The 13,689-nt window shown below is 39.8% G+C and overlaps 1 protein-coding gene across 1 annotated transcript in view; it reads right to left on the reverse strand.

Annotated features, from left to right (window-relative positions):
- The window catches only part of COL19A1 (collagen type XIX alpha 1 chain), a 352,057-nt gene that overhangs the window by 41,125 nt on the left and 297,243 nt on the right, over positions 1-13,689 (reverse strand). Inside the window, exons 31-36 of the mRNA XM_067702906.1 lie at positions 12,858-12,899; positions 8,643-8,747; positions 8,508-8,561; positions 8,207-8,260; positions 3,425-3,478; positions 1,969-2,022 (exon numbers count right to left, since the gene is read on the reverse strand). Coding sequence (XP_067559007.1) covers positions 1,969-2,022; positions 3,425-3,478; positions 8,207-8,260; positions 8,508-8,561; positions 8,643-8,747; positions 12,858-12,899 — 363 coding nt within the window. The remainder of the gene's footprint in view (positions 1-1,968; positions 2,023-3,424; positions 3,479-8,206; positions 8,261-8,507; positions 8,562-8,642; positions 8,748-12,857; positions 12,900-13,689) is intronic.

A 13,689-nucleotide genomic window follows, 5' to 3' on the forward strand; every position in this document is an offset into this window, starting at 1 on the left:
TGGAGCCAGACAAGCAGGTGACCAGGTCCTGGACTTCGAGTGCAGCTGGGGGAACTCTCCCCACATGGGGGTGCAGAGCACACTTCCTGAAGGCTGGGGCAGCTCAGGGACACGGCTCTTTGGGTCAGACCCTCGCTTCTAGCCTCACCTCCACCACCTTCATCTTTTGGGAACCAGAGAGGGCATCCACATGCTCTGACTAAAGTAGAAAAGCACAACCTGTGTGTGTCTGCAGGAGGAAAACCTTCTTTCACATCCTAAGTGAATATCAGGCATGTCCCACTGAGCAGAAGTGACTGTGGTACAACGCTGTATAAGGGGAATGTTCTTTACAATGTAAACAGCCTCAGACATTCTGCTTCCAGGCAAAGCAGACTGAAAATGAAATGTGTGAGAAATGCATTCAAGTTGAAACTTGAAAAACGGGATTTCATCTATATTTTGCTAAAACATAGGATGCTTATTGGTCCATGATAAACAGAGGTATGATACTCCTTTCGGTGCCTTTAATCGTTTTTTCCTGTAATTGCTTTTTTTTTTTTTTTTTTTTTTTTTAGAATAGTAGCCTCACAAAATCTTTTGGGTCCCTCAATATCAGGGGCGATGGCAAGAAATGGTTCATTAAAAAAGAATCCAGAGAGAGTAAAATTCCTACTTTAAAATGCCCAAGAATTTTGAGGGATTTTAGTCTATTTTCATAAATTTGATGAAGGATTTCATTCCAATCTCCCCATTTTTTCAGTAACCAAAGAACCCTAGAAACCTTTTGATTGTATCTTTATCAATAAAAACCAACTGTTAAGTTTTTCTTGCAATGTATCTGTCTGAGAAGGAGTGACCATGAGTATACTGTATGTTTTCCCAAACTGCTCTGCTGGCGGCTCTCTCTCTAAGACGCATGGGGCTCTGCTAGCAGCGTCCTTCAGAGAATCATGTCATGATTCTCATGAACTGTGAGAGGACGACAAACAAGGAAAATATGCGCCTATTGAAAGGACTTTTTTTTTCCGGCACAATTAATAGTCATATTTTCATTCTCGATTGTGCCCCAAAGCTCATCTCATTGTGGAATTCCCATTAACTTCAAAAGGCAAATCTCTGACTGAATAATTTCCGTCGAGAACAAATCAAAAAGGCTGGTGGAGGTGGGCAAGCTCCCTGGGATGCTATCTGAGAAACTGTGCTGAGACTGTCCAGAATAAGCATGTTGTTGCCTTTCATTTTGGGGGGATTCCTTTGCTCCTTGATGCCATTATGCCCCACTGTGGTCATTTTGGGGTAGAAGCCACTTGAGTGGCTCACATGGTCTCTGGATTCTTAAATTTCTCATCCAAAGAGTTAGTCCGTGTGACTCATGTGCTGGTTCTATCACACTGTGGGTGACACTTTAGATCCTAAATGGGGTAACTGTGATCTTCCTGCTGAGACCTCTTTTGCTGGTTCTCCCTGCTGACCACAGCAACCCATCTGTCCTGTCAACCGGACCCCCCAGGAAGCAAGTTGTGCTGGTTCTTTCGCGGATCTCCCCTATGACCCTCTAAGGACAGATCTTGCAGATTTTCTCAGCAAGCACGTCATTTACTGGGATCCTCGTTGGTTCTGAGAGCGAGCCTCCTGTCGGGAGCCTTGGCACCTGCGGCTGGACTTCCAGATACAAACTACCTTCCTGCACCTCATCGGGAGGCGACCCTCACCCCATCCTTCCCCACGGTGGATGCCCAGGACCCTGAGTCCAGCTTGGATGTTTGCTGTGTGGCACCTATGTGCTATTCATCCTCTTCCCTGGGAACATATCTCTTGTCTTCAGACCAATTTTGGGACCTATGTCTTTCCAAGCCCACTTCCCTGACATCACTCCTATAGTACTTTGAGGCTTTGCTTGATTTTATGGATTTCTCTGTAAGTAGGCTCACCTTGCCCCTACCCCAAGCCCCAATCTGGACAGTAAGTGAGGCTTTCCCTCTGTACCTTGTTACCCTTTGTTCCCGAGGGGCCAGGATGTCCCGTTCTTCCCAACAAGCCCTGTAAAACACAAAACTAAGTTTGTCACAGAAACAACACCCAAACGGCCAAGGGTATTGGAAGTTGGTTGCTCAAACTGATACACTTCGAAGTTCATTTGATCCTAATTAAAATCAGTCCTATAAGCTTATATTTCTTCAGGCCGATACAGCAGCTGTATCCTGCTAATAAGCCCTTGGAAGGATAAAATTTGTATTTGTGGTCGCTTTTTCACCTTGGCCAACCACATTTAATGGCCTTAACTGGAACCTCTTAATACATTTAAGAATTTAGCCTTGCTGTTTAAACGGCAATTTACACAGCATTACGCCTTCCTAAATGAGCTACAATTTCGGTGGTGATCACCATTTTAAATACTTCACAGAGCAGAATTAACAAGGTGGGTTATGCGATCTGCATTTTACCAATGGAAAATAAAATTTAGTTTAAAATCTTCTTTGAGCGTAGAGTTAGCTATCATTTCCATGGCTCCTTTCACAACTCTTTCTCTTAACTTTTAATTTTAGTGTACAATTTAGAGCCAGGTTTGTTCTATATAACTGTGGTGAAAGCATAAAAGGTAACATTTTCATTATGGCAAACCCATGATTCAAAACATGAAAGAACACGATTACATTCCTACATACCCTTTGCCTAGGCACTCTAAGAAGGAAAGAGTTAGAAAAATTGAGGCTTGAGGAGGGTTGCTAGATTTAGCAAATAACAATACAATATTTGGGACAAACATGCTATGAAAGTATTTATTTACATGAAATTCAAATTGAGCCTCATGTCCTGTATTTTAACTGGCAAACCTAGATTTGAGCTCTGCTCTCATGATAGACTGGGTTTAGCAGGTGGGAAAGGAAAAAAGATTGCTTTAAGCAAACAGGGTAACTGAAGACAAAAAGGCCCTGATGCTGCGCTTGAGAGAGACAGCGGAAAAAAGTGCCGACCAAAGTAGAGCGTATTTTAAGTCAGAAACAGGAATAAAAGTAAATTGAATCTGATAGTCCTTGACCCGTTTTTTTTTTTTTTCCTGTCTAGAGAATAAATTCTTAGTTTATGGCGCTTAAAAATGTAAGGGTGTAACCATCTGAATATCTGTCCCTAAGGTTGATGCCAGAAAAATTATAGCTAAAAAAGATAACGCTCCTCTACATCCAACGTCTGTTCAAATCGACTTGCTTCATCACAGTCTGCTTTCCGGTCTGGTAGAATTTTCACGACAAGTCTCCACAACCCCAAGCAGCCTTAAGGAATACTAACAAAAATCTGAGATGTTGGATGCCACTTTCCCCAGCAATAGCTGCATACTCCACACAGAGGAACAGAGAACAAAAATCAATAAAGAATGTTAGTTCACTTTGCGTCATACCAGCAGATATGGGCTCTGAGTGAAACCATTTTAGCAAATACTTACAGGGGGTCCAGTCGGGCCAGGAGCACCTGGAAGGCCCGGAACGCCTTGGAGACCCTAAAAGAGATAGTTCCTACCATAAAAATCTGTTATATCATTGGAAACAAAGCATTTTAGTTCCTCAATTTTTTTTTTTTTTTTTTTTTGCGGTATGCGGGCCTCGCACTGCCATGGTCTCTCCCGTTGCGGAGCACAGGCTCCGGATGCGCAGGCTCAGCGGCCATGGCTCACGGGCCCAGCCGCTCCGCGGCATATGGGATCTTCCCGGACCGGGGCACGAACCCGCGTCCCCTGCATCGGCAGGCGCTCTCAACCGCTGCACCACCAGTGAAGCCCTAGTTCATCAAATATTTTGACGATTGAAAACTACCCATCTTTGCTGGCTAATCAAGAAACACATTTGTCATCTGCACACACGCGTTTTCTAAGAGTAAGGATGGCGAGCTAAAATGCCACGACATGGAATTTGTTACAAACATAATTTAATGTGTTGGTAATTCACGGAACATTTCTGATCTCACAGAGCCCCTCCATTGACAATAGCCATCTTTGAGAAGCCGGCACTGCTAAAGCATGAAAATACAAATTTCAGATGAGCAGAATGCCATCAAAGAAATACATGGTTACACTAATGCTTTTTCAGTTGGTGGAGCAACGGACTCTGTTTTATGATACAGTATTTAGTTTAGCCGGCCAGTTCATTATAAGAAATACAGCTCATCGGCGAATTTAAATTTATAACCCTTTAATGGCTTAAAGGTAAAAGTGAAGAGATAGCTTCTTAGGCCCCGCCTAAGATTTGTAGTGTCATGCTAATTATACTGGATACATTTATATATTCAAAAAAGAATTGGTAAGATTAACTGATAACTCATGTAATTAATTTGTTCCTTTACCAAGTAAGTCAGCAAAAGAATATTAGTTAAATAAGTTACATAAAATTCATAATATGAAATATTTTGCAACTGTTAAAATCGTGTTTCAAAAGCTATTGAATAACAAAGAAAAGGAAACGTTACAAAATGTTACATAAAGGTCCAAATTATTAAAAAATTAGAAATGCACTTCATAAAATATGAGCCTGGTAGAGGCTCATAATGCCTTCTCTGGAAACTTTAGTGTCAGGTGTGTTTCAGGGTTCTGAATTTTCAGATTTGTTTCAAAGGGAACACAGTGCTCATACTGGATATTACATAACACTCCCATGGCACCTGAGGCAGCACCTGCTAATAAACACACAAATATTTCTATAGCAAAACATATGATAGTCTCACCAAGTGGGATAAATAGACTAGCTCCATATGACTTCAGGTTAGACTTTGCTGCCAAATAAATTTGCTGCAAACTTGGGAAAAATTTCCCGGGTTTTCAGAGGCATTTGAACTTTGGAATTGTGGATGAGGGGTTGTGGACAACAATCTGACTTTTACCAACAGTCGGAGAAGTACAAATAGGAATAACTTTTGTCTTTTTAGTGCTTTTGTGTATTTCTCAAATTTTCTATAAGGAACTCAGATGATTTCTACAATGGGAAAAATATACTTTGAAATACCCATTTATTATTTCACATAACCATATGACGTGTCAAGTTCTATTTTGAACGGTTCCACTTTTTCAGGATTGAATTTTCTTTACTGAGTACTCCTTTTATAGTGCCAAACCATTCATTGTTATAATAAATTCCTTTATCCTTTACTGTGATGAAATATGCATTTTATACATATTATAAATATCAGGTGAAGTGACCATGGGAAAATTGCTACATAGTTATCTATGGGAGCTCTAGAGGAACAAAATTCTACAGGATCAAGGTTCTTTGCATCAATGGGATTAAGGACCAAGCTCTGTCAGGTCTGTCCATCTAATGCCGAATGGGATCATATATTCCTTCAGGTTTTTCCATGTGATGGGAGGTGAAGAAATGCTGGAAAGGCTCTCCTTGAAGGTGCCGAAATTCCTCATGTAACAAGAGTCTTGGGTAAAGTCTTATGTATACTTGTGTTAATGTGGACATATACTTTCTTCAAGATGGTATCATCCTCACCGGCAACGCTCAGTGTGTGTGTGCGTGTGTGTGTGCGCGCATGTGCCCATGTGCATTTGTGGGCGGTACACATTGTCATGTTGTATTGACTCTTTTTATTCCCCCACCATTAACTTGTATATGGGGTTATAAGTGGAAAGGAAACAAATTTCCTTCTGGAATGGATCTCTAAATGTCTGGAGATTATAAATGCTATGCCACAAATTGCTTTATCTCAAAACACCCACATTTCCATAAAATTCTCTATGTACGTGTATAAGATATGTGTGTTCATATGTATTCTTTTTTTTTTCTGCTACTTTTAGTCTCAACACTGAATCAGTCTAGAGATGCTGAGTGAGTCTTTAGGTAGTCCAGTTTATAAGCTTGGGACTCATTAACCTTTGATGACCACATTAAACTTTAAAGTAAACCTCAGTCCATAAATAAAAAGAAATCCTTCTCAGCCATCTTTCTCTGAACAAGCTGAAATTCTGTAGTAAGGGTAAAAGTTACTATGGATGTATAAAGGGCAAGCAGGTAATTTTACAAGACAAGAAAGGTCATTAAAGAAGACAAATACCTATTAAAGAGTAGGACAGTCAATTTAGCATATTGTACCAAACTAAAATACAAATTAAAATTTACTGCATAGTCAAGGATCATTAGAGCTAAGTTCTTTCCCTATTCTGGTATTTTGATTTTGCAAGTCCTACCTCAGTTGCTACCAAGAATATTTATTTTCCCATTGCTACAACTTATGGCTGACAGTATTTTTCCTGTCCTATGTATCAATTATTATTCTAAAATATTGTAGAAAGACCTGTATTCCAAGCAAGAACTCCCTCTATGAGAGGTAAGTCTGTGTTCTATCAGCATCTGCTAATTTGCTACCTTGCACTGTGAAACAACACCTGTAAAAACCGTTGAGGGTAACGTCACTTTTGTAAGCGCAATAAACCGAAAGGCAATTCCTCTCTTTAAGTTCCCAAATGGATTAAATCGACCATTGGATAATTATTAAATAATAATTGGGAATTCCTCAAAGAGACAGGGTGTCCTTCTGCATCTTTTCCACTAAGGGTAGAACAGACATCTTAGATTCTGTATGATTAGATATTATATGCATATTAAAATAGTAGAGTTTATTGGCCAGCTGGAAATACATATGTTCTTGGGCAAAGTTTCATTCACTTAAACAAATCAACAAATTAAAATTTAAGTGAGTATCTGAGTCCAAGTGGAAGACAAGATAATATTCAATATTTCCCACCTGCCTGAGAGGGACAAGCTGCCTTGCCCCGTTACCCCCCCAAAGGCCCAACTGAGCTAGTATGTTACTTCAGGTTTATTCATATTATTCATGTGATGTGAAGAAACAGTGGAGAATCTCCTCCTGAACTAGCTGGAATTGTCTAAGTGTCTTGTGCAAAGTCTGTGTACGCTGTGTTAAAAACCCAGCAAGGTGTACTTAAGGAAAAGCACACTAAAATAGTGATTAAGGAGGGATTGCAGTTCACCAGGAGTGCTAAGGATTCTGAAGAATCAATAAAAGTTAACTTCTAATAAATTTAATTTAGAGTCACTTATGAAAAAGCCTGAATTCCAATTATTTCCTGATCTTTTTGTTATTACATTCTCAATTGCCTTTAAAGCCTACTTCTTGAGTCTAGGCAGTTAAAAGCTGTTAGACTATTAAAATCAGACACTGTGCTTGTACTTTAGTGCAACGTTCTGTGGAGCATGAAGACACAAAAGCTCAACACCTCTTCCTTATTTAGAAAATAAAATGCCTTTACTGTTTTATTTACAGATGAAAAGAAATGTTGTATTTCTTTGCTCTTCAATTTTTAACTTGGACAAAAACCAAGCCAATCCTCACAGTTTTCTTGGATAGAATCCATGTTAATTAAAAACAATAACAACGATGATAATTTATAATGTGAAATATATAACTCCAACTCAAAAAAAAGATCTACTTTATATCATTTTGATTTTCTGCACTAACATCAAGGTTACTAGATGGCTTACTTACTTTCATTAAGAATTATTAGTATCAAAACTGTTTAAACTAACAAGAATTCACCATCCTAATTGGTTTTTCTAAGAGTTCGTGTGAATTATGCAGGAAAGAATGCTATCCTGAGCGTCAGTGTGGCTGAGAGTCAGAAAATTATGCCACCATCTCAAGAGCACATTTGACTTTGAACCTTAGTGGGAGGGTGGGCAGCTGATTTAAACCAGTCCAAGCAGACCCATTTGATAGTTTTTTTTTTTCTTCCTCCCAAGAGTTTGAAAGTTGAGCAGAGATACAAACAAACCAAGGTCAGTGAAACTGAGTCACGTTGCAGCAGCGGCCCAGGGAAGTTCTGCTGAGTTCTGGAGCTGCCCCTATCCCTAGGCTGGTTGCTAACTATCCCTTCAATTCTATGAGCTACTTTGGGATTCTTTTCAGTAAATCTCCTTTTCCTCTTTCTTCTTGCTTTTATCTTGAGAGAGCTGGAATTGTTACCTGCTATGAGAAAACAGAAACGTAGTAACTGCTATGTTAACTTTGTGTTTGAATTCCCTTGTCTCAGAAACTGGATCACTGAAAATAAGCATCGACGTATTATTTTCAATGTGTTAACACGTGGAAAAAACCTGTCTTTGTTTCTATTTGTTTAGCATCAAACATGAGATATGGAAAATTGATGTCCTTTTGTTGTGTCACATGGGAAGAATCAACAGTAGGGCTGCATGATCAGAGAAGAGCCTTTTACCTCATTGCCTTTCTCCCCACGTATCCCGGGGTAGCCTCGCTCTCCTTTGCTCCCCTAGAGACACAATACATTTAGTTAGTACACTCAGTCATTTTGTCATCTTTTGGGAAAATGAACATATCTCTTCTCAGGACACTTGGGGCATGTCATTTGGACAGAATCGGGGGAAAAAAATAAATGACATCTGCAAATGGCTTTTACACCACTTTATCAAAATAGTTTTAGAAAAAGGACTGTATTTTAAAATGTATTTCTTTTTTTTACCTGAATTAAAGGTTGCACAGAGGAGAGACTTCCTTACCTTTGGTCCCTCTCTGCCTGGGACTCCTGGAGGACCTCGTGGCCCTACATCGCCCTAGAGGACAGAGCAGTCACAGCTGAGAGAAGGCACCATGTGTCACCTCCAGGGTCCACCAACACTTAGCCCCCTTCTTACCTTCTGGGCTACAGAATCAAACTGTCCGGGCTCACCGGCACCTGCTTCTTCTCCTTTGTTGCTTTTCAGCCCAGGGACACTGGCTTGGCAGTTGCCACAGAAGTTCTAATGAAGACAGAGATAAGGTCACTGGAGATTCATTATTCATTGATTGGATTTGAACTTCTATTTGAACTTTTGTGAGAGTTGAGTGATAGCCATTGGTATGTCATTCTACTTTCAGAAACTTAATTTATTCAATTTGAAAGACTACTTTTGGGGAGGCAAAAACTATTTTAAAAGATAAACTCATAAGTCAAGAACACAGAGTTTCAGTTGCTTAGCAGCATGTTTAAAAAGAGAGGTGGCAATAAAGTTTGGAATAACCAGCAAGATTACAGAGCTCATAAAACCAATAGCATAAATCATAAGAAAGAAAGAAAGGAAGGAAGGAAGGAAGAAAGAAAGAAAGAAAAAGCTGTGAAGAAAGGATTTCCCCTTTTGAGAGCCCAATCAGTTGGAGAGCCCTAAACACAGCTTACTAACCTTTTATTTGTTAGGGGAAACACTCACGCGGGAAACAATTATTTGAGCGACTGGGACTTGACTTCTAAGTCAAATCCAAGTGCAGATAGGAAATATAAGTGGAATCACCTTTCCATCGCCTTCTCTGTAATCTTTAGCTGATCTGCAAAGGCTTCAATTTAGGTATCTGAGCTCACAAGATAAACTTCTTATCACATAAAGCCTACAGAGGCTTATTTTTAAATAACCTGTTATAAAAATATGATCAGGAAAGGCATAAAATAGGGACTACTGAGTGGGGGAGACAGCTTAAATTTAACAATTGACCAAAGGTAGGACAACCTAAGTCTCAATTCTTCCATCTTTTTAACCAAAGGGAAGAATCCTTAAACATGAAGAGGGAATGGAAGCTTGCCGTTGATGGGAAGCTGGCAAGAAAGCCCATGAAGTTCAGTATTTTTGACCCAGTGTATATCAGCACAAGTTTGATTTCCAAACATATGCTCCATGGAGGACTAATTTTGTATGATATTGAAAAGGTTCTGAGGCAATTTGCCTAAGAAATGCTGGGTCAGAACAGTTCTCTTTGTGGTTGTCCTTCTTAGAGCTGGAATACATGAGAAGGAGTTGGAATGTGCAAAGTTTCCCAAACTAATTTTACCACTAGGATCATTCCGCTGAGCTAACGTGCTGGTACAGGAGTTAAGAAACACGTACATAATTGTAGAACCACCCCTACTCAATCTGAAAAACTGTGACGGTAGAGACGCTTGAGGACTTCAGAGAACCAAAAAGCTTTCCATATTTCAAAAAGTATAAAGAATGTCTACTGTATCTGTAGACATTATAACATGGCATATCAATATATAGTAACATTTTAGAATGGATTATTCAATTGATTGCTTTTTTACTGAAGTATAGTTGATTCACAATGTTGTGTTAATTTCAGGTAAATGGCAAAGTAATTCACTTATACATACATATATATCTTTTTTTCAGATTCTTTTCCCCTATAGGTTATTGCAAAATATTGAGCATAGTTCCCTGTGCTACAGTAGGTCTTTGTTGGTTATCTATTGCATACAGTAGTGTTCATATGTTAATCCCAAACTCCTAATTTATCCCTTAGCCCGTTTCCCCTTTGGTAACCATAAGTTTGTTTTCCATGTCTGTGGGTCTATTTCTACTTTGTATATAAGTAACATTTTAGGATGGATTAGTCAATTGATTTTTATTGAAGTATAGTTGATTTACAATGTTGTGGTAGTTTCAGGATTGTTTTAATAAAACATAAAAAATGGAAATAATTACGAGTCAATAGGATTTTCTAGAGTCATTTCAAACTGACCTCATCTTCTTTAGGTTAGAGTTACTAGAATGGTAAATGAAGGAAAAGTGGATTTCATTAAGGTTCTTGAAAAAAAATCTTTTAAGATTTTTCTCACGGAGAGGATAAAGACGCAGTTATTAGCTAATACACAAGCTCGTTCAAAGAAGGACTGATACACAGATTAACCTGGAGGAAGGTCTTTGAAGGTATACATCATTCGGGCTGGGAAATATGTCAGTTCTTTTCAACACTTTATTCAAACACAGTTTTTGAAAACAGAGAGCAGGACGATCAAGTCCGCTAAAGACTTTAAGACAGAGTGGGACAGTTAATGTACTGGGTGACAGGATTAGGATTAAAATTCCCATATGCTTTGGGGAACTACATGCTTCTCTTCTACTGAATACAGCTTGCTGGGACTCAGTCAGGGGTCCTGCCCACCTCTTGCCAACTGGCTCCCCTGAGACTCAAAACCTCCATGAGGTGATGCTGGGTCTGGACCCCGGCAAGGGCATTTATTAAGGGGATGCTGCCCTGGTGAAACTGTTGACTACTTCCATGTCTGAGGCCATCGGAGCCCTGGTTCTTTTCCCTGTCAGAGCCTGTTTGCAGTCTTTTTGTCTGTAGTGGGAGCTGCCACAGCCTATCAATCAGGATAGTCAATAATTTTTTTTGATCCTTAAAGAGCCCTAACTGTTCCGCAATGATATAACTCCTACAATCCTGCCATTTCCAACATCACTGCCCTCGTAGAGAACATGAGACTGACTGTCTGAGGACCTGCACTCCTGTGTTAATGTCACACTTACTGGCTGTGTGACTCTGAGCAAGGTACTTAACTCCTCAGAATTTAGGTCTCTCGTGTACAGAATGGGAAACTCCACAGCCTGAACTCATAGGATTCTTGCGCAGGTTAAGTGAGATGATATAAGTAAAGCAGTGTGTTGCCTGGCATGTAATCATAACTCAATAAACGTAAGATCCTCCTGAAGCCCCCATAAATACTATTTTTTTAAAAAAATAGGATTTGCTCTTTTTTTCTTAATTAATTAATTAATTAATTAATTAATTTAGGGCTGTGTTGGGTCTTTGTTTCTGTGCGAGGGCTTTCTCTAGTTGTGGCAAGCGGGGGCCACTCTTCATCGCAGTGCGCGGGCCTCTCAGTATCACGGCCTCTCTTGTTGCGGAGCATAGACTCCAGACGCACAGACTCAGTAGTTGTGGCTCACGGGCCTAGTTGCTCTGCGGCATGTGGGATCTTCCCAGACCAGGGCTCAAACCCGTGTCCCCCGCAATAGCAGGCAGATTCTCAACCACTGCGCCACCAGGGAAGCCCCTATTTTCTGACTTATGAGAAAATGTTAGCTTTTGAAAGTCTTAAACCCCCCCATATATTTATATTTATATCTACATTTACATTTATATTCATATACTATTCTCAAAACCTTTATCACCTGACAAATATATTTACTAGAATTCTAGTCTTGTGAATTCAATTCAGCAAATATTCCTGACTGCCTACTATTGAGTAAGTCGTTGCAGGAACCATTAGGTTAAATGCTGGGAATATAAAATAGATCACATATACACACACATAGCTCGTGTGTGTGTGTACAAATATACTGTCCATTCATACATTGACAGATACGACACATGAGGTTTGAGTGGAATATAAAGGGACAGACTTTCATTTGGGTACAGTCTTAGCATTCCACAAAGAAACATGCAAATACACAACCTCCAGGTGTCCTATTATCAACCTCCCCCCATCTGTTTTACAAACAAAATAGAGGAAAGTATTAGAGAAAAAAAACGATAGCAAGATTAATTCCCTGTGAGGTGGATAATAGGTAGAGATCATTTTTATTTAACAGAGTCACAGGGCAATTGTCAGCTATGGAATTTTGTAACTCACTTTGTAAAATCCCATGACATAAAATTGCAAGCTAGCTGTTTATTGAGCAGCATTGCTTTGCATCCTGGACTGGCCAGGGCAGATACTGTGAGGAGGACTGGGTTTCACAGTGATGAGCCTGGGTGGGTAAACACCATTAAGAGAAAGCTATTGCTGCAGAGAGAAAACATCTACCTAATGACACCATTCCTCTCCTGCAGCTCATCTCAGAACTACCACCTCCTCCCCTGCCCCCCTGTTCCTCCACACCCAAAATGAGAGGCTGGTAGAGAAGAGAGTGGGGAATTAGTATAAGTGGCACTAGTCATATACAGATACGTGTTCCTTTTTCTATCTGAAAGATGTTCTGCCATTAAGAAACTGAATTTTAATTCAGGCTAAGCAATTAACTCAAATTCTTGTAAAGATTTCCTTTCTGATTTTTCCCGGAAGTTAACACATAATTTCTTACATAGCCACAGAGTACCTTGAACAAGGCCCCAATGTCTCCCAAGAGAGGAAGTGCAATCTGTGGATAAGGAGAAAAAAAAACCCCAAGGCATGTAATTATACATATACAGGCACACAATACAATACAAACATAATGAATGTAGATGTTTTCCCTCAAAACACCAGGCCAGCTGAGATTTGTCACCATGGTGACAAATGGTAGGGCTTAGAAGAGCCTCACCACCAGGATGGTTGGCCAACATGATGCTTCCTATCCAGAAACAGACACAGGACTCGGGCAGTGCTTTGGCCTCGTGTCTTAAAGCGTCCTTTCAGAGAGACACCGTAGACCCCCAGTAATGCTTTAAAGGTTCCCAGTCAATACACATACACACATGACTCACTCAGCGAGGGAGTTAAAGGCCAAGATACGCCTCTGCATGTAACTTATAACGGCACATGAGGCTCAAATGGTGTAGGAGGACTTGTGAGACTCAGAACCGAGAGGCCAGATTTGGGTTTTATTATACAACATTCTTAATACAATGTCATATACCATATGGCTTCTTAAATTATAACTGCCAATTTGGAGGCTATTTAAAGGGATTTCACTGTCACTCAAAGCAAGGTTTAACCTAAAATAAAACTTTGGAACACCCATTTAGTGCCTAAACCTGTTCTGAAAAGCCTACTCAAGCCAGTTTTGTAATTGAACCATTTCAGCATTCTTAAAGCCACCAAATCAATAGATATGTACCATATTGTGGGAAACTTACCCGCAGACTTTCATTTAGAAAAATGAAGTTCATTTCGTTACTAGCATTAGAAAGAACAGAATCCGTGGCTATGTATTTTAACTCAATTTTCCA

The sequence above is a fragment of the Pseudorca crassidens genome, chromosome 13 (assembly GCF_039906515.1).
Source record: "Pseudorca crassidens isolate mPseCra1 chromosome 13, mPseCra1.hap1, whole genome shotgun sequence".
NCBI classification, from domain to species: Eukaryota; Metazoa; Chordata; class Mammalia; order Artiodactyla; family Delphinidae; genus Pseudorca; species Pseudorca crassidens.